The sequence below is a fragment of the Podarcis raffonei genome, chromosome 2 (genome assembly GCF_027172205.1).
Source record: "Podarcis raffonei isolate rPodRaf1 chromosome 2, rPodRaf1.pri, whole genome shotgun sequence".
Lineage (NCBI taxonomy): Eukaryota > Metazoa > Chordata > Lepidosauria > Squamata > Lacertidae > Podarcis > Podarcis raffonei.
In genome coordinates, this window is record NC_070603.1 from 23,146,054 (window position 1) to 23,170,011 (window position 23,958).

Below are 23,958 nucleotides of genomic sequence, written 5' to 3' on the forward strand. Positions count from 1 at the left end.
TGGAAGTGCCCCCAGAATGTCTGCTTTATATACATTATTTACACTATGGGCCCCACGTGATTGGCTAATTCCGGGATTCTCCTGTAGGCCAATCAGGTTGCGGTTTCACTTCCACCTGGAGCTGGATTGGGTGGCTTCTGTGGACCAATCAGACTGCTGCATTCTGAATCCTATTGTTCTAGGACCAATCAGACTGCTGCCTTTTGGATACTATTCAACTCAGTACATAACACCGGGGTTACATGGTGCTGCGCAGGCCTGCAGTGCTAAACAGAGGTGGCAACAGTGGGATCAACAGACCAGGAAGTAGCAGCACACAGAGCCAGAGCTAGCTGCTCCAGCACCTGGAGCGGCGCACATGCTGTGCACCTGGGGGAGGGGCTAGCTGTCCACGGGGGCGGGGCTAGCGTCCCAGGGGGTGGGGCAACGATGTCTCCCCCCTCAGGGATGACACCCGGGATAAACCGCACTCACCGCACCCCCTTCCTCCGCCCGTGGCAGCGCATAGAGCAGCATCTGCAACGCCTGGAAGTATGAGGCAGGGACATGAAGTGCCGCAATTGCTTCTCTGTGTACCAGGCGGCTTCAGCAGGCCACTGCAACTTCCCACAATGTGGCCAGACGCCATGGAGTGTTACTGCAGATCAGTGATGACATGTTGCGCCCAAGTATTTTAAGGCGCAAGGGACACAGATGCTCACCGCAGCTATCCAGCACTCAGGCAGTAGAAGAAGTAGCAGTGGCGACACTTAGAGGAGTTCTGGCGGTCTGCAGCAAACCACCATTCAACTCTACCACCAAGGAGCCTAGGCCCTGATGTAACATTGCTGCAACATTGCTAAACGGCCTCGGTCCTGTATACCTGAAGGAGCGTCTCCACCGCCATCGTTCAGCCCGGACACTGAGATCCAGCGCCGAGGGCCTTCTGGCGGTTCCCTCATTGCGAGAAGTAAGGTTAACCAGACAGAGGGCCTCTTGGTAGTGGCGCCTGCTCTGTGGAATACCCTCCCTTCAGATGTGAAGGAAATAAGCAGCTATCCTATCTTTAAAAGACATCTGAAGGCAGCCCTGTTCAGGGAAGTTTTTAATATTTAATGCTGTATTGTTTTTAACACTTGATTGGGAGCCGCCCAGAGTGGCTGGGGAAACTCAGCCAGATGGGCGGGGTATAAATATATTATTATTATTATTATTATTATTATTATTATTATTATTATTATTATTTAAGTGACACTACTACACGGTTCCTGGGTGAAAATGGCCAAATAAAACAAAGAGCCAAAAGCAGCATTAGGCTACAAGTGCATTAGAACATCCCTGCACCTTGAAAATGCTTGCTGGAAGAGACTCCAACTACAAATGGCCAATGGAATCCCTACTCCAACATATTGTCTCTTGGCAGGCAACATTCCAGACACCTTCTTAGAAAAGAGCCCACCACACGTCTGACAAATCTGGTGACATCAGAGAGAAGGGAAGGAAAGGAGGAAAGAAGGAGAGTTCACAGGTATGAATCACTTTTTCCTATTGGAACGTGAGTCAGCATCCCTCCAGGCGGAGTGGAGCTAACTTCCTGGCAAGTGGGTCGCTGTTACTTACCAAGAAGAAAAGGTCAAGGCGGGGAGGAAACTGGTGTGGTGCAAACACATCAATAGAATTGGTTCCACTGGTGCATTTGCACCATGCTGACTTCTCTGATGCTTTTGAATTATGGTGCTGGAGGAGACTCTTGAGAGTCCCATGGACTGCAAGAAGATCAAATGCATCCATTCTTAAGGAAATTAGCCCTGAGTGCTCACTGGAAGGACAGATCCTGAAGCTGAGGCTCCAATACTTTGGCCACCTCATGAGAAGAGAAGACTCCCTGGAAAAGACCCTGATGTTGGGAAAGATGGAGGGCACAAGGAGAAGGGGACGACAGAGGATGAGATGGTTGGACAGTGTTATCGAAGCTACAAACATGAGTCTGACCAAACTGCGGGAGGCAGTGGAAGACAGGAGTGCCTGGCATGCTCTGGTCCATGGGGTCACGAAGAGTCGGACACGACTAAACGACTAAACAACAATGACTTCTCTGACACAATACCTCTCCCCATTTCCCTCCCTGTAAGCAACACTGACCTACCTGCCAGTAAGCTAGAAAATCAGCTGTACACTACCTGGCAAGTGACTTTTGCTGCTAAGGGGATGGGAAGTATGCTCTGGGACAGGCGTCAGCAACCTGCAGCCCATGGGCCAGAAGCAGCCCGCAGAGGCTGTTTAACCGCCCCATGAGCTGCCCCAGAACCGAGCCGCCCATTCGGCGAGTCCCCACGCCACACCGCTAACCGCTGTGGCGCAGCACAGGGACCCGCTTCCGCAGCGCCGGAAATTGCATCTGTGCATGTGTGGACGCCAGAATTTGCATCTGGGCATGTGCAGACTCCGGAAATTGCGTGAGGGGCTGCTCACGCATGCTTGCTATCCGACCCACAGAGGGGGCTCCGCGGGACCCCTGCTCTGGGAGGTGCCTTCAGAAAGGAAAAGGAGACATACTCTTCCCCACGGCTGATGGCTGGATCATTCAGATTTTGGCCCCCTCAACGCATATACTGCAACACTGTCTCCAAAGCAGAGCTATTTAGTTTGTCCCATAGGAAATTCATGAGTTATACTTCTAGAGGCATACAGATGGGAAATAAACTTGCTTTTTGCTCATATTGTTCCAATAAGTTTGATGCAAAAGCACACGAGGCGACCGCCTTGCTGAAGTTATACTAGATGAGAAGCTTTCTGGGAACCATCTTGGGTTCCATGACAGAAGAAAGTAGGGGTGTACTGTAATAAAATAAATAAGAATCAACACCTTATCCTATCTGCATAGTTCTGCTTTGGATTCTTCATTGGCTAGACTCTAAAGAGTGGCAGAATGTTAAACAAGAGTTCTTTTGCAAGGCTCCCAGTTTGGAAGAGCTTTAAATGTGTCTCCAAAGCCAGGAAATTTAGTCACCCCCATTTTTAACACCCTGCCTTCTTTATGAGCCATGCCTCATCTGGGTGTGTGCTTCTTTATATAAATGCTATCAATAATCATCTCCATACACAAAGTCAACATGGTTCTGTTTCAGTAAGTAATGCAGTAAGCCTCCAAAATGGCTTTGCTGTTGTGTGATGCCCTGCTTATCTGTTTGAAACACTTTTCCTGTGTATCAGTCAGGAAAAGCAGGCGCAATTAGAACAATACACTGCTATTACATTTCCAAAAATAACTAAAGCTGTAGCTGGGTATATGTAGGAGAGAAGGTGGAATGCAAGATTAAGGGGGTGCTTGCTTATCGTCAGCCTAATCCAGCTCCCACTTTTAATCAAATCTCATTTCACTGGACTTCCTGGCTCTACAACAAAGTATTGATTAAAAGGATTTTAAGTAACATATGCCCTTCTCAAACCCATTTGAGCAGATAAACTAAATAATGATAGTAAGTTTTTGTTTACTATAAAGTTTTAAAACTATAAGCTTCCCCAAAGGAGATTTATTGTGGAAGTTATACCAATTCTCACTTTGCCGTCTAATAGGGTACAAAGCAAAGAAGCATTCATTTTCTTGAGAGGCAGATCTCTAGTGCAAGCTGATTTAAATCTTGCAATTATCTTATTAGTATAGAGCTGGATATTACACTTCAAGAAGTTGGGGGATATGTTTGCAAGGTTAGGCCCCTAAAAAACTGGAGGACAGTTCCAGACTCTCCAAATGTTCCTATTTTACAATGACACCCCTGATTTAGAGAAGCTGTCCTGGTTTCTAATTTAATCCCGGAATGTCCCACTTTTCCTTAGGATGTCGCTACAGTGGTACCTCGGGTTACATACACTTCAGGTTACATACACTTCAGGTTACAGACTCCGCTAACCCAGAAATAGTACCTCGGGTTAAGAACTTTGCTTCAGGATAAGAACAGAAATCGTGCTCCGGCAGCGTGGCAGCAGCAGGAGGCCTCATTAGCTAAAGTGGTGCTTCAGGTTAAGAACAGTTTCAGGTTAAGAACGGACCTCCAGAATGAATTAAGTACTTAACCCGAGGTACCACTTTATTTTCATTGGAGAAATGTTGGAGGATATGGAGTTATCCAACCCCCAAGCCGTCTGAAGGCAATCCTATATAGGGAAGCGGTTTTTTTAATGTTTAAATATGTTTTTAATATATTTTGGAAGCTGTCCAGAGCGCTAGGGCAACCCAATAAGTTCTGTGGTGTATACATAGTGAAATTATCATTATGGAATGGGGACATCGCTATTTTCATCGGAGAAATGTTGGAGGGTATGTAGTTCTTGGCAGCCTTGGAAGAATGCCGTGCTCAGTAACATTTCTTCACACGCACTACCCTAAATGTTTAAACTGGCGTATTCATCTGTAAGGTAAAAGGTAAAGGTAAAGGACCCCTGGCCGGTTAAGTCCAGTCAAAGGCAACTATGGGTTCCTTTTTGTTGCAGTCTAGTATGAACAAGAATGAATCCTAGAGTGACCTATGCAAATGAAGAGTAGTGTCCATGTTAGGGAGCAGGCAAAATCGGCCCGTTTTTGATTGCATCGATTTTTCATTGTCCAATCTTGAATTCAGTTCTCCACATTTCCACAATAGTTTGGTTGGCAGGAGGGGAAGATTGGCAGAACCCAGTTGGCCAAGTTGAACAGAAGGATACCTCTGCTTGTTCCAGCACACACGCTCCCCAGACCAGCATAAGGTGGGCTTGGATTGTTCTGTTAGTAGCTCTTTTGTAAGTTTCCAAATGAACTCGTCATAAATGCTTTCTTCCTCAAAGAAACAGTATTTACATATAAAAATGCCACATGGGTTCTGTATTATTTATGTGTTTGATCTTTTCCCCTGGCTTACTTACCATTAGTAGCTTTTCTGATTTCAGTATAAACCGTTTCAGGCTTCTGTACAACAGGAGCTGGGAAAGGTATCAATATAGAATCAGTTACTTTGCGTTGCGTGTTTTAAAACTACCCTGTCATCTCAAAAGAAGGAAGCACATGACTACCAATTAGGAAAATGGCCTTTACTATCTGTCCAGACCTGAAAGTGCACTATAAATAGATGCAATGTTTATCCATAACCCAGGTGCAATTTTGCATTCTGATACACAAAAATGAGCAAGACGTACCTCAGTAATTTTCCAATTATTTAGCCAATCCTGCTTATGGTACAACACAAAAGCAACCATAAACAACAAAGCAAGGCTGCAGAGCCAGCCTCCTGACAGCAGCATCACTGCCACTTACCCGGGACAGGGCAGGGGCAGAGGCAAAGTTGGATCAATGAAAGCACAGCAGCCTGCCCACCCCAGTTGCAGTTAAGTAGCAGCAATTTCATTGTCAGGAGGCTAGTGCTGCAGCAGCACCCCTCCAGCCCCTTCAGGTGCAACGAAGTCAACAAGGCAGCCCTTAGTGGGAGGAAGTGTGTGAAGAGGCGGGTCTTATAGCTGACAAAATATGTGTCACTTCCGTAAATCGGATCACTGTGCTCTGTGGAAAATAACTTGCCTAGCTGAGCTGCTGGCCACAAACCTATTTGACCGCTGAGCCAAGGAAATAAGTAACTCTACAACCTTTAGAAGACATCTGAAGGCAGCCCTGTATAGGGAAGTTTTTAAATGTTTAATGTTTTGTTATGGTTTTTATATATGTTGGAAGCTGCCCAGCATGGTTGGGGCAACCCAGTCAGATCGGTGGGGTAATAATAATAATAATAATAATAATAATAATAATAATAATAATAATAATAATAGAATAGGGCATCCCTGTTTTCACCAGAGAAATGTTGGAGGATATGCTATGAAGTAGCACAGTATTGCTGAACTTTTAATACCAACCATTTCAAGAAGTGTGCATGTTTGTTTTTAAAACATACTATTAACCATACACTTCTGTCCAGTTGTTCTAAATTTGGTTTGGTTGTTTTTTACATTTACCAGCATATCTCTGCCAAAATGTTTAAGACTGGCAGCAATGCTAGTGGTTTTTGACTGTCTGGGTCAAAGCAATGCAGGATCTGTGCCTCTGCCTTTTCCTATTTCTTCCTCCTGGTGGTTTGCCAAAGAGGTCTTCTAACAAGCAACATCCTTGATTCAGACAATTCATCCCCTGCCAAGTCCTGCTTCGGTTCAAGATATTGACACTGAGCTGGCCATCTAGGGGCTTTCACTCCCAGGAACAAATCCCACAGACCAAGCATGCTGCTTTGTCCATTGGGATAAAAAGTTAGTTTGACACCAGACCAGACACAGGCTAATGTTACCAAGTAAAACTAATCAATGGTCCATGTAATGATTATATTGTGGCACAAAGACTATCATCGGTTAGACTATTTCTTAATGCCATACATGTAAGGTCAGCTGCTATTTATATGGCTCCATGCAGATGATAAGCCTATAAATCAATTTACCTGCTACACTCAGCCTGGGAATGGCATATTCATGCTCATATTATTGAAAAAGGAAAAGTGCTGGCATGCCATTTTGCGGGGAGAGCAACATTGCAATGGCTGCTCCTTTTTGCCGACACTTCCATACACAACACAAGGACACATACTCAACATATTATTGTTACTGTGAAAGTGGATTGACAGTGATCTTATCTCTGTGACTGCAGAATGGATCACAATGAGTTGTGCTGGAATCAAACACTGAAGAATAAGGGCAGCCATTCAGAAAAAAAGGAACCCAACTGTTAAGATTATCTGGGAATGCATAATAAAGCTACCATGTCTTCCCTTGTTTTCCCCTTTTCCTGTGGAATTTTTGGACTCTGGTTATAGTATGTGAGTTAGCTCACTTCCCTAACCCATTCTTTTTTTCTAAAATACCAATTGCCTGCAGTCAACCTTGGGGAAGGATGCACCTTATGCACGCCTGCTCTCTGCAATTAGGATGGTGTGGATTCATCTATAGGGGATGCAGGTGATATGTCAAGGGCTGCGAGCAGAACTGCATGGTTCTGATGTCCTTTCTGGATTTCTGACTATATGCAGGTGGCTGCAGTGTCCTGTTTATGAAGAAACACCTGCTGATCCTTGAAGCGGAAGCTTTATTTCTTCCTGTTTACTAGTAGTGTGGAACAACGGTTTTAAGATATAATCCTGCTCCTTCTAAAATGAATTGGGAAATTACAATTGACACCACTCAGTGGTAAGCCCATTGCTCTTCCTGCTATATGTAATGGCACAAAGTCAGCTATTTAGTTACCTCTGTAAGCATCAGCAGCCGACACTTCCACGACAGTATATTCCACCTCGGAATTCTCAAGATCAGGTCCTGCCCCAAAAATAGCAAGAAGATGTTTCTTTGTATTGTACTCTGAACTTGCTGAGGGCCTCAATGAACTTGCTGAGGGCCTCAATGAACTATACTCTCTTGAAAAGTTAGAAATACACTCAAAAATAAAATCCCAGAAATTACCTTGACCATCCTCGTTTGATTTTAAATTATTTTTTTCACCATCTTCATTATAACCTGACCCTAAAATGTTAAAAAAACAAAACAAGAGATGAGCAGAAAAACTAATTAGCAGCAGTTTTAAAAACAGCTACAACTCCCTTTTAAGCACAATATTTGTATCGTCACAAATCACGTATAGAAAGTCTTAAATCTGGGGTTTTGCCCTCCACAATGTGCCCCATCCTTGAATCTTCCTTATCCTTGCATGCTATAAATACTCACAGTCAGGTCCCTCACTTGATTCTTGAGCTATACTCTGCAGCCTGCTCCACTGATGGTTATTCCTTTTTCCTATGCCCTGCTCTTTGAGAGGCTCTCGTGGATTTTTTATTTGTTTGTCCCTTCTTTTCTGCTTCTCTTTAAGCTCCTTTGACCAGCTTGAACTAATTCAGACCCTCCAAGTGCCCCTCTTTTCCAGGGACGTCCCTGATTCAGAGAAGCTGTCCCAGTTTCTGATTTGATCCCGGAATGTCCCACTTTTCCTTAGGATGTTCCTATTTTCATTGGAGAAATGTTGGAGGGTATGGAGTTACCCAACGCCCGAGGTGTCTGAAGTCAATCCTATATGGGGAAGATTTTTTAAAATGTTTAATGTATTATGATGTTTTTATATATGTTGGAAACTGCCCAGAGTGCTAAGGCAACCCAGTAAGATGTGTGGGGTATAAATAGTAAAATTATCATTATGCAACGGGACGTCCCTATTTTCATCGGAGAAATGTTGGACGGTATGCTGATTACCTGGTGACAACTCTTCTGTGCTTTTGACTACACATCTGTATGATGAACTTTGCTTAGATTGACTATGACAGCTAAGGTTTGATCAATTTGACATTACTGGGTCTCATTTTAACAGGTAAAGACTCCATTTTAGGATCATGCCAAGCCAAGCCAACTGATATAAGAGTGTTGTGCTTAATTTCCTGTGTCTGAACATCATACTTAGCAGTCCAGTACACACAATACACAGTCCACCTGAGATTGTCTAGCAGGCTCACACCCTCCTCAGGTGTGTTTGGTCCTCCCTTTCCTGAATAAAAATTTAAAAAAATAAAAAATTGTCCAGTAGCACCTTATAGACCAACTAGGTTTGTTCTGGTATTAGCTTATAAGCTCCCCCCGCCGACTGCGTCAGACCAACACGGCTACCTACCTGAATCCCTCCCTTTCCTGGTTAGCAATAAATGTGGTTTACTTCGACATCTGAAACCAGTGTAATCCTAGTTACTGCTAATCAAATGCATTTTTGTATTCTTTACAAAATTCAGAAAATGCAAATTATGAAGGCTAGCTGTATTTGCAGATTGTTTTAGAAAGTGCAGATTGAGTAGGTCCACCTTTTAATTCAGACTGAATTTATTTTCTCCCCCATCCGTCCTTGAGGGCCGGGGTGGCATAGCAGGTTCTACAGTTGCAGGTAAAGGGATAAGGGAAGCCCCCTCCCAAGACTCTCCTACTTCACCCACATCCTTTGAAAGGTGCAGAGGATGCTTGTAGCCAGGGTGGATTTGATTTAAATCACAATTTAAAACACTAGTCAGTAAGACTTGATTTAAATCATATTTTTTTTTACAGAAAGACTCATTCTTGCTGGTATAACCTTAATATTTACAACCAGATGAAGGTTTCGTTTTTGGAATAAAAAATTTTCAGAGTAGTTTTTACAGTTATTTCAAAAATTACCAATTTGGTTAAACTATTGGAAATACATAGAAAGGTAATTATGAAATTATTGTGAGGTTTAATAAGTTAACTGTTTATATTTGGACAACTTTTCTGCTTTATTGGAAGGAGAAAAATAATCATTTCCTTAATAACAATTTAAACAATTTCTTACAAGTCAGTTACATTTGTTGTGAGACATTAGTGTTGAGTGCAGTATAAGGTTGGGCAAGAAAAGGGGGGAGAGGATTATATTCTTTTGCATAGTGTATGTGTTAGGTTCTTTCTATTCATTTATTACATTTCCTTGGTAGTGAGAGGTATTGGGGGGACAGGGTGTGGTTGGTTGTCTGTGCTTGGCTGCAGTGGGGATTGTTTGCATTTGTGAGGATGGAGAGGGCTTGTTTAGTCAGGTAACCCAGATTGATTTGCATGCTGTCAGTGGATTCTTGTTGTCTTGTTGGGCTGTGTATGTGATAAAGGGGAGCCATGCTGGGGTGAAGGCGTCCTCTTCTATTTGTCCCCATGTCAGTTTCAGTTTATTTGTTAGCTTTTCTATTAAGGCCGTTTCCCATACAATTTGATACCATCGGTCCATGTTTACTCCTGACTCGTGTCTCCAGTGTCTGACTATGAGGCTTCTTTCTGGCTGCTGAGAGTAAGTGGGTTATAAAACGTATATAATGTGAGTGGTCATTATGATGGAAGAGGTTCAGTAGGGCCAGTTCTGGGGTGAGTTCTAATACCTGTTTAGTTATTTTGCATATCTCTTGTAGGACTGTTGTCCAGAAGGGTTGGATTTTAGGGCATTCCCACCACATGTGGAGGTAACCTCACAGGGTTGTTGTAAGCACACAAAAAACTGAAGAACCATGTATGCCACCATGAGCTCCTTGGAGGAAAAGATGGGATATAAATATAATTAATAATAACAAAATATGTGGCCCATGTCCCTATGTAACTGTATCTATCAAAGCCAAGTGCATCTGAAAAGCAAAATACAGTCAACCCTTTTGGGTATATAAATAAGAATCTTTCGTTTGGGCCAGGTTTGAATAATGGCATGATTTCAAGGTGGAGGTTCTAAGACTAGGAGAGAGAAAGGGAAAAGGAGTCTGAAGCAGACACTATCAATAAGGTCATTAGCCATAAGCTACCGAAATAGAATTCCCCTTCATTATTCTGTCGTGGTGTCAGCTTCTCACCCACTGAATTGGTTGCTGCTATAGAACTGAGAAAAGAAAAACAGAACAAAGAACAGAATATAAAGCACTGGTATTTTAACAACAGAAGGTTATCTTTTAATAAAGCTCAGTCTTCCCCTTGATCTCAGGGATATAATTCTGGGGACATGCAATCTAAAGAATCACGGATTTCCACAAATGCTTCTAAGACACTAAGCTGTTTCATAGATGTGCAAAGGCATCATGGGATGTGCCTTTTGATGGTAAGCACCCTTATCACAGTGGGACGCAGGTGGCGCTGTGGTCTAAACCACTGAGCCTCTTGGGCTTGCTGATCAGAAGGTCGGCAGTTTGAATCCCTGTGATGGGGTGAGCTCCCATTGCACAGTCCCAGCTCCTGCCAACCTAGCAGTTCGAAAGCACGCCAAAAAGTGCAAGTAGATAAATAGGTACTGCTCAGGTGGGAAGGTAAACAGCGTTTTCATGCGCTGCTCTGGTTTCGCCAGAAGCGGCTTAGTCATGCTGGCCACATGACCCGGACTTAACTGTCAGGGGTCCTTTACCTTTACCTTTACCCTTATAACAAGTCCCTGGCAATTACAATCTAGGTTGCCTTGGCCCCAGGAAGGCCATTTTTCATTGGAAATGTGATACCAGAAGAGCCTCAGATCTGAAGGACGATAAAAAGCCGAATTATTCTTATAAACTACTATTTATATTATTTTTATGTGCCATTTGGGGGGGTGTCCTGCTTTGCCTTTAAAGTGGCTCACGACAATATGAATAATCCAAAAGCAACATAATTATTTGGAAACAAACTAATTTGTTTGCCTGGGTTGTTGAGGCATAATGCTTCCCTGCTACAGTTAGATTGCGGCCCCCACCCCGCCAGGCCAACTTTATATTTTATCTCATTTGTTTGCTTTAGTATTTTAACACTTAAAACCACACTAGCAGAAAGACAGTAAAATGACTGCAGGGAGAGGATAGCACCTCGGTGGCATAATCTTCTGTTTTCTTTACTCTTCTGACATTCTCAACACAAACTCCTATACAGTGGTACCTCGGGTTAAGTACTTAATTCGTTCCGGAGGTCTGTTCTTAACTGGAAACTGTTCCTAACCTGAAGCACCACTTTAGCTAATGGGACCTCCCGCTGCTGTTGTGCCGCCGGAGCACAATTTCTGTTCTCATCCTGAAGCAAAGTTCTTAACCTGAGGTACTATTTCTGGGTTAGCGGAGTCTGTAACCTGAAGCATATGTAACCTGAAGCGTATGTAACCCGAGGTACCACTGTATCTGCTTGGATTATGGTTACCATTTCCACCACAAAAGATTTGCACAGGCAAATGACACATCTGTGGACGGGGCAGGGGTGAATATACAAACCTTATCCCCAACATCCGTGTGCTCCTTGCATTCCACCCACCCTGCCAGCCCCCAGTCTTCCTCCTGTCGTATGGGGGATGTCTGCAAAGGGCTTTTGCTGGCATTTTCGTGCATATGAATAGAACACCTCCTACTATTGCTGACTCTGATAAAGCAGGGCTTTTGATAACATAGAGGAGTCTTCTTGCGTTCAAGTAGGTATGAGAAGAACCCCATGCAGTCTGAGGAAGACTGGGGGCTGGGGTGGGTGGGTTGTGCGCAAGTATGTTGGGGCAGTGTTTGCATGTGAACTCCTGCTCCTGTCCACCCTTTCAGCATTTGAATGTTCAGGTGAATGCCTGAACATGCCTATGCACAGGACAGCATCAGGGACACATCATCGCCACATTTATTAGAAATAACTCACTATTAGCACGGTAAGAAAGCCAACCTACCTAGTCAACTCCAAAGGATTGCCTTTAGCTTCATAAGGGAAAATAACAGCAAGTTACTAACATATACCACATGTATAGAAAGTCAATTGCATAAATAAATGAACAAGCAAACCATGTTAGCACATACGTTGTTGCTGCACTGATGGATGAAGAATTCTTAATACAAACAGTTCGTAGCTCACCCAGCACTGCCTTATGTCCAACAATGAGCATTGGTATTTGGTTGTTAATAACAACCCCTGGTTACTAACCCACAAAGTTATGTGTACAGTATGAATGTGTACAGTGGTACACAGGGACGGGCAACATTGAATTTTATTTGTCAGCTATCGCAAATGATTAAACTAAAAAATGATTAAACTAAAAAAAAAAAGGAATCATCGAGTTATTGTAATGAGCATTAAGTACCACTTTCATGAACTTCGCTGTCACACTATAGCAATCAAAAAGACCAAACCCACAGTTTTGACCAGAATATTGTTACTTTCAACAGAATAGCACTTAGTGTTGGACTATAACTCCCATCAGCCCCAGCAAGCAGGGTAAAAAGTCAGGGACAGCAGCAGTTGTAGTTCAACACATTTGGAGGGCAGCATCTAGTCTATAGCCGCCCTGGGTATAGAAAGAAAAGCATCTGTTCTATTCACCACACATCTGAATGCTAAAGAAAGTATCTTACCCTTTGCCCTCTTCCGAACATACCACCAGGAAGCCGCAATGGCAACAGCAAGGAAAATCAAAATGATGATTACCACAATGAGCCATTTCTTCCATGAAGCCAGAACAACTAAAAATTAAGGGAAAAGCAAATCATGTGTCAGGCATGGTACGGTATCACCCCCATCACCCGCAACAACACCAATCCTTCACAAGAAGCAACAAATCTCTTCTGATGCTCAGGGGTGATTTCCACATCATTATGAAAAATGTGTACAAATATTGCCACCCCCAAAATCATTCCTGTTCTCAGGTTGCTTAAGATCCAGGTGACCTGTTTACTGAGCATTCATCCTGTCACTTTCCCACTCCCCCAATCAGACTTTTTCAGTAAGGAAAGGGACAGGAAGGTGCACTGGAAAATGTGGGATAAATATTTGCTTGACACAAATCCGTCCAACCTCCCTGAAAACAAATCAGGATGAATACTCAATGAACAGGCCACCTGGAACTTAAGCAACACTGATGTAGGGAGTAGTAATGTTGTCAAACCCCCCTATTTGACTTCCCTCATTCTAACATCAGGAAGAAGCAATATTCCACTGACATGACACGAGGGCACTGACAATTCACCACTAGAAACCCCAAGGTACCCTTGCCGAACGACATTTCCAGGGTTTCCTAGAACGAGGAAACATCTGCTAAAACCCCTTTAAAGTTTACACTGCAGGTGTGCCTTGAAGAGGTTCGTGAGCCTCATCCTCCTTGCTTCTGGCCACTCTTCTCTTTCCCCTTTATCCCAAGAATATCCTTACAGAAAATGCAAATACAAATGAAGGAGGATTTGGGGCCCAAGACATTCTGTCACCACACATATTTACTGTCATGTACACAATTCTGGGGATGCGGGTGGCGCTGTGGGTTAAACCACAGAGTCTAGGACTTGCCGATCAGAAGGTCAGCGGTTCGAATCCCCGCGACGGGGTGAGCTCCCGTTGCTCGGTCCCTGCTCCTGCCCACCTAGCAGTTCGAAAGCACGTCAAAGTGCAAGTAGATCAATAGGTACTGCTCTGGCGGGAAGGTAAACGGCGTTTCCGTGCGCTGCTCTGGTTCGCCAGAAGCAGCTTAGTCATGCTGGCCACATGACCCGGAAGCTTTACGCCGGCTCCCTCAGCCAATAAAGCAAGATGAGTGCCGCAACCCCAGAGTCGGTCACGACTGGACCTAATGGTCAGGGGTCCCTTTACCTTTACCTTATACAATTCTGGAGACCAGTGACCAACAGTAACTGTCCAAACTGGGCTACCTTGGAATACACCTATCTGGAGCCTCCTGAAATATGGGTAGCATTTGTATCAAAATGCATTAATACCCAAGGTGCTATTTAAAGAATTTCATCAATTCGAATGCTATGGCACCATATGTCCAAATCAATCAATCAATCAATCCATGAACAGAACGTACCATTGACAGTCATCATGTTGCTCTCTACAGGTGATTTTGCTTGGTTGTCAGCTCTGCAAAAGTACTTCCCTCCATCTTGGCTTGTAAGGCTATCTCGGTACCAAACAGCAATGCGTTTTGTCTTCTCTGTTACTTTATACAAAGGTTTGGGGTGGTTTTCTCTAAAGAAGGTGAACTCAATAGGATAAGATCCTGAACCAACAGAGCAGGAGATTGCGAGCTCTTTGCCATCTTCCACATCTCCATGTGAAGGTCTCCCCAAACTTATGCTACCAACTGGAGCTGTGGATTAAAGTACAGAGAAAAGGCTGAACAGCAGTGGAGAAGTGCTGGCTAGATGGCAAATTATAAATGCTGGAAGTAGGTTAAGTTAAGAGTAATTATACATAGAATTCATTTCTAACTAGCATGGGAGGAACCCCTGCCAATACAACCTAGTTATTTAGTACTTTTGTTTCCTTGTTTTTGAGTTCAAAGAAGTCATTGTTTAACATAGTTGCACTGAGTTACATCTTTCCAACAATTACACAAAATTAAAAATAAAAATAAAGCAACAATGAACAGTCAGATAAGTGTTTCTGAATGTATTAAAAAGTTGTATCAAAGTGTATATACCAAAATTATTACAGATATGAAATGATGTATAGTAAAGTGTATTGCTTAGAAGAGTTAAAGCATTTAACATTCTAAAACAAAGTGCCCCTTTTAAAAAAGCACCAGACACTTACCTATCACTGTAATGTTTACCCGAGTGCTTCGTTGTGGAACGGAATGGCCGTTTTTAGCTTCACAACTGTAGTCTTCTGGAACATGTGCATTGGTTGCTTTGACCGAAAACTTTGCCGGTTCATTTACTTTTACTTCTGTCTTGTTAACATATATGCCTCCTCTGTATAAAGTATATGTTATGGGCAGAGTTCCATTGCTGGAATAACAGTTTACAGTGAATAACTTCCCCAATACTGCTACTTGGGAAGTCGGTGGGGAAAGTCTAGGTTTGGAAACAGGAGCTGGAAAAAGAATTAAATGAAATAGGTGCATAAGCGGCTAGATGAATAATCCTGTTTAATTTCATAAGGTGAGCAATGAGAAACGAACAAAGCTGCCAGGAAACAATGCTCTGTGCACTTGAAGAACTCTAATCACACAGAGAGCAGTCGAAATACAGATATAAATAAAAAAAAATGTCTAGTAGCACCTTAGAGGCCAAGGGAAATGCACAGTGCATGTTTTCAGGAACATTCCCTCTCTAAAATGCCTTCAAGAGGGAGAACCTCACAGGCCAATCTACAGTAATACCTCTGTGAACGTCCGCCTCGTCTAGCGTCCATTAAGGCAAAGGTCTGCAGCAAACCCAGAAGTACCGGAATGGGTTACTTCCGGGATTGCTGCTCGCACATGCGCAGAAGTGCAAACCGCTCCATGCGCATGCGCAGACACGGCACTTTGCCCTGTGTCCTTTTCAGCTAGCGGCTGGGGCTTCAGAACAGATCCCGGTCGCAAAACAAGGTATGAATATGCTAATAATAATAATAATAATAATAATAATAATAATAATAATTTATTATTTATACCCCGCCCATCTGGCTGAGTTTCCCCAGCCACTCCAGGCGGCTCCCAATCGAGTATTAAAAACAATACAGCATTAAATATTTAAAACTTCCCTAAACAGGGCTGCTTTCAGATGTCTTTTAAAAATAGGATAGTTGCTTATTTCCTTGACATCTGATGATACAGGAAATATGGCTCGTTTTTTTGAAAACAACTCCCAAGGCTAAACCCTGATAAAGCACACTACTCTTCCACCTCTCATTTGTAGAGGTGATTATCAGCACAGTATTATTAGGACTGATGCAGGCTTAATGCCCCCTGTGATAAGAGCTGCTGATGTCAGAAGAAACCCAAGGGATCTCAGGTCTTTGTGCTGTTTCTAGCATGGCTTGCCCTCAACAGGAATGTAGGTTGCAGTGGGTTTTGGTGTTCACTCTCAAGCCATACACAGTTCATTGAAAGAAACTAATCTTAACCCACCTGTGAGCAGTAAAGGGGAGTTGTGTTCCTGTACCATTAACAACCCCTCTTTTCCTTTTTCAGACTGTAAGCCTAATTCTTATTGATCTTTGTGAGTTGCTGTGGGAGCCTATTTGACTGAAGAGCACTGTAAAAACGTGGACACGCAGCCTCCACAGCCCACATCTCCTCTGAAATCCTGAGAAGGCACCTCTGCCACCGCATGCTGATGATTGGTCCACAGAGAGAGCCCCACAGCTTGAAACCCCAGGGCCTAGAAGCAGCTAACAGCTGCAGAGAAAGCACCAGTCTTGCATGGGGCCGGATGCAGTATTCAAGAGGTGGCGCCTGGAGTACCTGAACACCTAGCCCAGGCTGTAATGATCCGGGCATTGGATTAAAACAGTCTATCAAAAACTTCACTCTTGTGGCCTATCCCCACAACACCTAGTCACTATGGGCCCTACTAAAGCAAACAGTCTAATTGGTGAACGTCTAAAAGATATCGAGCATCAGAACAACCTGGCCACTACAGTGGTACCTCGGGTTACATACGCTTCTGGTTACATACGCTTCAGGTTACAGACTCCGCTAACCCAGAAATATTACCTCAGGTTAAGAACTTTACTTCAGGATGAGAACAGAAATCGTGCTCCGGCGGCACGGCAGCAGCAGGAGGCCCCATTAGCTAAAGTGGTGCTTCAGGTTAGGAACAGTTCCAGGTTAAGAACGGACCTCCGGAACGAATTAAGTACTTAACCCAAGGTACCACTGTATAAGGAAATTCTGTCCTTGGTATGTTCATTTTCCACCTTTCCATTTTGATTCTCTGGCCCCATATCTGCACAAACTTATTATCCCAAAATACAGACGTGCTTTTACACTTGCAAGACTGGGTGTTTTGCCATCTGCGGTACTTGAGGGTCGATTCCGAAAGATCCCACCTGAGAAACGTCTTTGCCCCTGTGGAGATGGTAGCATCGAAACAGTGGCACAAGTCCTCCTGCCTTGCACTTTTTACAAAGACCTGAGGAACGAGATCATCACCCCACTCGTACTAACCGTCCCAGGGTGCTCAACCACCGCCACGATGTCCTTTCTTCTATCAGATCAAAATGAGCAGATAACAGCAAAGGTTGCTAGGTTCATAGCAGGGGCAATCAGAATAAGGGCCACAAACTGACTGCTGATTCAGGACTTTAAATTGTGCTCTTATATCAAATTTCCCTTTCTGCGTATATTGTAATGTTTTACTGTTGCTATGGCCATTGGCTAATGCAAATAAAGTTTTATCTATCTATCCAGGGCATTGCTGAGACTGAGACGACTTGTGTGGCCTGTCCTAGCTGCAGGATCACTAGCTGTGCTCCTTGAAACCCATACTTAGGCCCCTCTCCATGTTGCTGACACTACTTTACCTTGCCTTCTTGTCTGAGTGGGGCTACTGATCGCCCTTTTGCTGGGGCCATCACCTATCCACATTAGTGAGCATATCCAGGAAAGCCGCCATTCTGCAAATAATTCTACAATATCGCTTCATCAGATGAAAGACTTTCATATTTCTCAATCAACTTACCATAAACATGTAGCCGCGCAGGGGCACTCTCCTTGGCAATCCCATTTATCTCAGCTCGACAAACATAGACTCCAGTGTCGCTTACACGGACCTTGGTAACAGTATAGACATCTCTGCTTGCCACTACTCTGTTGTCTTTTATGACTGAGAAATGTATTGGCAGTGAGCTGTTAACTCGACATTCAATTTGTAACAAACTGTTTTCATCCCATCTTGTTTGATTATGAACTAGAATCGGCTTGGAAAACAGTTCTGCAAAAGATATGTGGGGAACAAACAAGTTATCTATCTAGTGCCTTCCTACGTGATCCATTTATAATATAACAAACAGGCAATCGTTCGATATTGATGGGGGACCTCAGAGGTCTATATAGTCCCAGGCACCTAAAAAAAGCCAAGCCGAGCCTCAGACCATGAGATTTCCAGTTCAAGGTCTAGAATTCCTTACATGTGTTAAGATAAAAGTAAAAAGGTAAAGGGACCCCTGACCATTAGGTCCAGTCATGACCGACTCTGGGGTTGCGGCGCTCATCTCGCTTTATTGGCCGAGGGAGCCGGCGTACAGCTTCCGGGTCATGTGGCCAGCATGACTAAGCCGCTTCTGAAGAACCAGAGCAGCGCACGGAAACGCCATTTACCTTCCCGACAGGAGCAGGGACTGAGCAATGGGAGCTCACCCCGTCGCGGGGATTCAAACCGCCGACCTTCTGATCGGCAAGTCCTAGGCTCTGTGGTTTAACCCACAGCGCCACCCACGTCCCATAAGATAAAAGTACCCTCTGAGTATTGAATACACATGGTATAAACTCAGACTGATCTTGCTTGTATGAAAGTGTCATGTTATATTGCAAGGCATCACTAATTGACAAGTGTTTCAACAAGTTATACAAAAAATGCTGTTTAATGTCACACAGCTCAGTAATGTCACAAATCATGCACAGTATGAACATTCACTTCACAGCTTTCCCTGCCCCTTCCATTTCTAATTTTCAGGAGGTGCCATGCCGTGCTGTGTGGAGTCAAGATCATTAATTTTTGCTCTTTTATTACAAATGGACCTGTTCATTCACCTACTCATTTGTTTAGATGACTGTAAAAGTTTGGGTTTTAGTTTGTTAGTTTTTCAGTTCACCGTTTACATCTTTTTGTCTCCACACAAAGGCACCAAGTCCATAATGTATCCTTGCAAAACACAGTCGTTTCTAAAACTCTAAAGCATGGGTTGGCAAACTAAGGCCCGGGGGCCGGATCCGGCCCAAATACCTTCTAAATCCAGCCCAATGACTGTCCGAGAATCAGCGTGTTTTTACATGAGTAGAATGTGCCCTTTTATTTAAAATGCATCTCTGGGTTATTTGTGGGGCTTGCCTGGTGTTTTTACATGAGTAGAAGGTGTGCTTTTATTTAAAATGCATCTCTGGGTTATTTGTGGGGCATAGGAATTTGTTCATTTCCCCCCCCAAAAAATATAGTCCAGCCCCCCACAAGGTCTGAGGGACAATGGACCCTGCTGAAAAAGTTTGCTGACCCTTGCTCTAAAGCACACAAATAAATCAGCAGCTATAATTGAACAGTAATAGCACATCAGACATTAAACGTGAATGAAATTCTCCCCTTGCAGCATGGCAAGGCCTGAATCAAATTAGAAGCAGGCCTGACTACATTGCAATTACTCGTAGGTGCCTGCAACTTATGTGAGATTTCTAAAAAGCACTCTTGGGTCTATTGCTTTATTTGAAATAGTCCCTAAACAAGTTGCGTTGTCTGCTAAACCCTTGGGGGGGAAAGTCTTCAGACTTCAGCTGGATAAACAGAACTGATTTATTAGTGGAGATTATACATAACCTTTGGGTTAAACCACATTGCCTGCACATGGCTGCAGCTTGCCTGAAGGCCAGATTACACATTACACACAAGTACATGGAACTGTGCGATTGGCTACTACTCTTTCCCCCAATTGCAATCGAAATACCACAGGAGGGAAGCCACAAGGAAGGTACAACAATTTGGAGTGTGCAAATAGAGGTGGGGTGGGGGAGGGCGATGCACCTACGATATTGGCCCAAATATAAGCCGCACCCGAATATAAGTCGCGCCTTTAAAATTCAAGGGGGGAAAAGAAAAAAGAAAATACCTGAATATAAGCTGCTCCCTTAAAATTCCAAAGGCACTCACACCCGTTCCATTTTACTGTATGTCTGTTTCAGCAGCGATATCATAAAAGCCAATTTTGGTAAGGTCATGAATTTAAGCTGCACTTTAACTTTTCACAGTCAGAATTTGGGGGGGGGGAGTGAGGCTTATATTCAGGCCAATACGGTATTCCCCTATACTGCTGCCCCTCTCTCAATCACCTTAATCCAAAGCAACTGCGACCAGAACTTTCATCTTTCTGGTTATAAATCTAGATCTTTAGCTATTCCAACCCTGGATACTCATACAAGTCCAGACCTAGTACAAATAAAAGCATTCCATATGTGTGAATTCGCACAAGTGAGAGAAAGCTCTTACCTGCCACCACAACATTTACTGTGCTGATTTTGGACACGCTCCCAAGTTCCACTTTACACATATAATTGCCATTGTCTTCCATTGTGGCTACTTTAGAGTACTGCACAGACGGACCAGACTTCGTGCTGTTAAGAATGGTTTTGTTCTTCTGGATTATCATCTCAATTTTGATTCGATCCTGGTGACGTGCGATGGTTGTACAGTCTACACGCAGGTGATCTCCTTCTGTAATGTTCTGTGGTGGGTGGACGGTTAAGGTGGGAACGGAAAACGGTTCTGCAACAGAAGGGGGGCGGAACCAATATATATATTTAAACCAAGCCTAAATAAAACAACATGTGCACAGATGGTATAAGATTTACTTTTGGTAGTTTGCCATTCATTCCTACACCTGCTTTTGACTAGAAATCCTTTTACACATGCAGGAGTAATTATTTAAATATTTAGGGATGACAATAAAGGTTAAAAATTGACCAACTTACCAATGACAGTTACAATTCTTTTGTCACTGCGCTCTGATTTCTCAGATCGAGCCCCCAAAGTCTTATGGACCTCGCATTCAAAAAACAAAATGGTGTCCCCCGCATTAATTTGATATTTCAGTATGGCAAAGTTTTCTGCAAATGCATGCCTCTCCCACTGCTGTTCAGGATCACGCTGGTGGTTTTTATAAAATTTCAAAGAAAATGGGGCCTTTTCTTCTGGTGCTTTACAGCTTAAAGACACCGTTTCGCCTTCCATCACCTCTGTTTTCTCGGCAGTCAGAATGGGCTTCCTTATTCCTTTTGAAACAAAAACAAACATGAGATGTTAATTAAAACATGCTTATCTGAGGTGGAAGCTAGCTGTTACTTTAAATGCCCCTTGGATGGGATTGCTGGTGCCTTTTTTCTTTATCTTTTACAGAGAAAGCAGGTGCACTGGTGGAGGAAGAGGCACGTGGGGGGGAGTGCACCGCCACCGGCAGCACGATCTCAGCAGGGTGTCATCACGGCTGCCCCCCCCACGCCTCACCCCCAGGATGCACATCCCGCCCCTACGGACTGCACGTCACACCCCCGGGATGCGCACCAGCACTGCCCCCACCTGGTCTTCGCCCCCCCCCCGGTGCCGGAGCATGAAACTCCGCCACTGAGCAGGTGCAGGCACATGGATCTAGAGCTCTCCCCATCCCAGTTTCTCACCAAAAAACAGAACTCTCAGTACAAAGAGCAGCTGGGGGAGATTTTTTTTTTTCAGAAAAGCCTACAAAAAATCTTGGAGTGGGCAACATGGATGTTTTGTAATCAAAACACACAGGTAATCCAGAATGGCAGATGAAGGTGATGGACCTGATGGAAATGGCTGAAATGACGGGCAGAATCCGGGACCAGGGAGAAGAGTTGGTGGAAGAAGATTGGAAGAAATTTAAAGATTACTTACAAAAACATAGCAAAATTGAGGAAGTCTAGAAGGAGTCTGGAAAGAAACTATGTGACTTTTGTATAAATATCATAAAGGACTTAAGTCAAATAGATTGTTGAAGGAAATGAGGGAAAGTAAAATTACACTACGGTATGTTAAGACAAATTAATGGTTAAAAATTGGGGAAAGATGGAAAGGATTTGCTGAAATAATTAATTGAAGCAGAATACAAAAAAAGGAGGCGGGAGGAGGTCAAAAGAAACAAGCAAATGAAGTTAAGTTAATAAGGTTTATTGCATTTTTGTGTACTTTTTTTCATTTGTTGTTTGATTGTCTTTGTTTTTTTATATATTTTTGTTGTTGTTTTTCTTTTTCGTCTTTGTTGTATCTTTAAAAAACTTTTTAAAACTTTAATAAATATCATTATAAAAAAAAAACCACACAGGTAATCCCAAGCAAAGGGTTTGCCTACATGTTTAAAACAGTGCCTCCTGATCAGTTTGAAACAGAACCCTCCTGTAACTCAGCCTTTTGGGATCCACTTGCAAATGAATTCTACCTTTCAAGCCCTACTTTCCCCCTTTACAGCAGAAAACACAAGACTATCCAGTGAGTTGTAGGACTAGACAAGTTTCTCTTTTCTTTTCCATTTTTCATATTAATCTAAGTAAAGATAACACAGCATGTACTGAGTAGAATTTAAGCATGACATATAATAAGGGAGAGAGCAAGCAAGCCTGTCTCGTAAAGGGGTTGCTCAGCAGTACTGTTATGCTATAAATCTGGTGAAATCGACAAAGAGACAAAAACACTGGATACAATATAGGGGCCTGATCAGATGTTGCTTCCCCTTATCTGAATAGGCCTCTAAAAAGGTGAGTTTATGTAGACATAAACTGAAAATAGAAACTTATTAGTGCATCTGGGAAGACACAGTCAGAAGGTAAACATTTTTTCCCTGGATCATATTTGTAAATTGAAGAAGGATGGCAGATAATGACTGGAGACAGAGCCTTTTCTGTGATGTCCCAGGTCTTTAACTTTTTCTAGCAAAATTAATATACTGCTTGATTGGAATAAAACCTCAAAGCAGTTTACAAAAAAAGTAATACATTAAAATTGTTGATTAAAGACAGTTAAAAACAGGCATTCAAAAACATGCCAAACTAATTAATAAGCTAAAAACAGATTTAGACGCATCTAAATTGAAATGTCTGGATAGGTTTACCACTTGGCCAAACAAAAATATTTTAAGCAGGAAAGAGAAAGAGTAGTGAAGGCATGTGACTGGTTTAAATAGGTAGGGAGTTCCAAAGTGTAAGTGCTGCCACATCCAAATACTGGTTTATTAAAAGTGTGGAATGAGCATTATGTGGCACATGTAACAGTGCCAGTTCCACAGATCAAAGTGGTCGGGTGGTCATATATGGGGTAAGGTGATGCCAGAGATGCTCATTTGCTGCCTACAGGGCCAATTCAAACCATTTTGGCACCTTGGGCAAACCACAAAATTCCACCCCGCTCCCTGCCAGGGAAGAAGGGGTGAGTAAAGATCTACATCAGGAACAAGACAGAGAATAAAGATTAACATCATATGTTGCCCCTGTGGATCCTGCCACCTCACTGTGACTCATAGGTAGGCCAGCCTTGGATGACTAGGTTTTAGGCACTGAATCATTTTTTATTTTCCCAACCTTTTAATGAGTGACATAATCTCTACTTATTTATAGCTGCTGCTATTATTGTTTTATTGATGGTACAGTGGTACCTCAGGTTAAGTACTTAATTCGTTCCGGAGGTCTGTTCTTAACCTGAAACTGTTCTTAACCTGAAAGCACCACTTTAGCTAATGGGGCCTCCTGCTGCCGCCGCGCCGCTGGAGCACGATTTCTGCTCTCATCCTGAAGCAAAGTTCTTAACCTGAAGCACTATTTCTGGGTTAGTGGAGTCTGTAACCTGAAGCGTATGTAACCCGAGGTACCACTGTATTCAGTGGTATTGACTTTTCTTTGTTGTGATTTTATTTGTAATTACAGTGGTACCTCGGGTTACATACGCTTCGGGTTACATACGCTTCAGCTTACAGACTTCACTAACCCAGAAATAGTACCTCAGGTTAAGAACTTTGCTTCAGGATGAGAACAGAAATTATGCGGCGGCGGCGAGAGGCCCCATTAGCTAAAGTGGT

At 43.2% G+C, this 23,958-nt stretch overlaps 1 protein-coding gene across 4 annotated transcripts in view; it reads right to left on the minus strand.

The window, feature by feature from the left end:
* The window catches only part of PECAM1 (platelet and endothelial cell adhesion molecule 1), a 46,116-nt gene that overhangs the window by 13,092 nt on the left and 9,066 nt on the right, over positions 1 to 23,958 (minus strand). For 2 of the 4 annotated variants that reach the window (XM_053375309.1, XM_053375310.1), the window contains exons 4-14: positions 20,849 to 21,148; positions 20,367 to 20,642; positions 17,856 to 18,107; positions 14,998 to 15,279; positions 14,270 to 14,551; positions 12,828 to 12,935; positions 12,149 to 12,176; positions 10,299 to 10,372; positions 7,441 to 7,500; positions 7,228 to 7,296; positions 4,879 to 4,935 (exon numbers count right to left, since the gene is read on the minus strand). In XM_053375309.1, the coding sequence (XP_053231284.1) occupies positions 4,879 to 4,935; positions 7,228 to 7,296; positions 7,441 to 7,500; positions 10,299 to 10,372; positions 12,149 to 12,176; positions 12,828 to 12,935; positions 14,270 to 14,551; positions 14,998 to 15,279; positions 17,856 to 18,107; positions 20,367 to 20,642; positions 20,849 to 21,148 (1,788 nt within the window). The remainder of the gene's footprint in view (positions 1 to 4,878; positions 4,936 to 7,227; positions 7,297 to 7,440; positions 7,501 to 10,298; positions 10,373 to 12,148; positions 12,177 to 12,827; positions 12,936 to 14,269; positions 14,552 to 14,997; positions 15,280 to 17,855; positions 18,108 to 20,366; positions 20,643 to 20,848; positions 21,149 to 23,958) is intronic. The other 2 variants (XM_053375312.1, XM_053375311.1) reach the window with 1 other exon arrangement.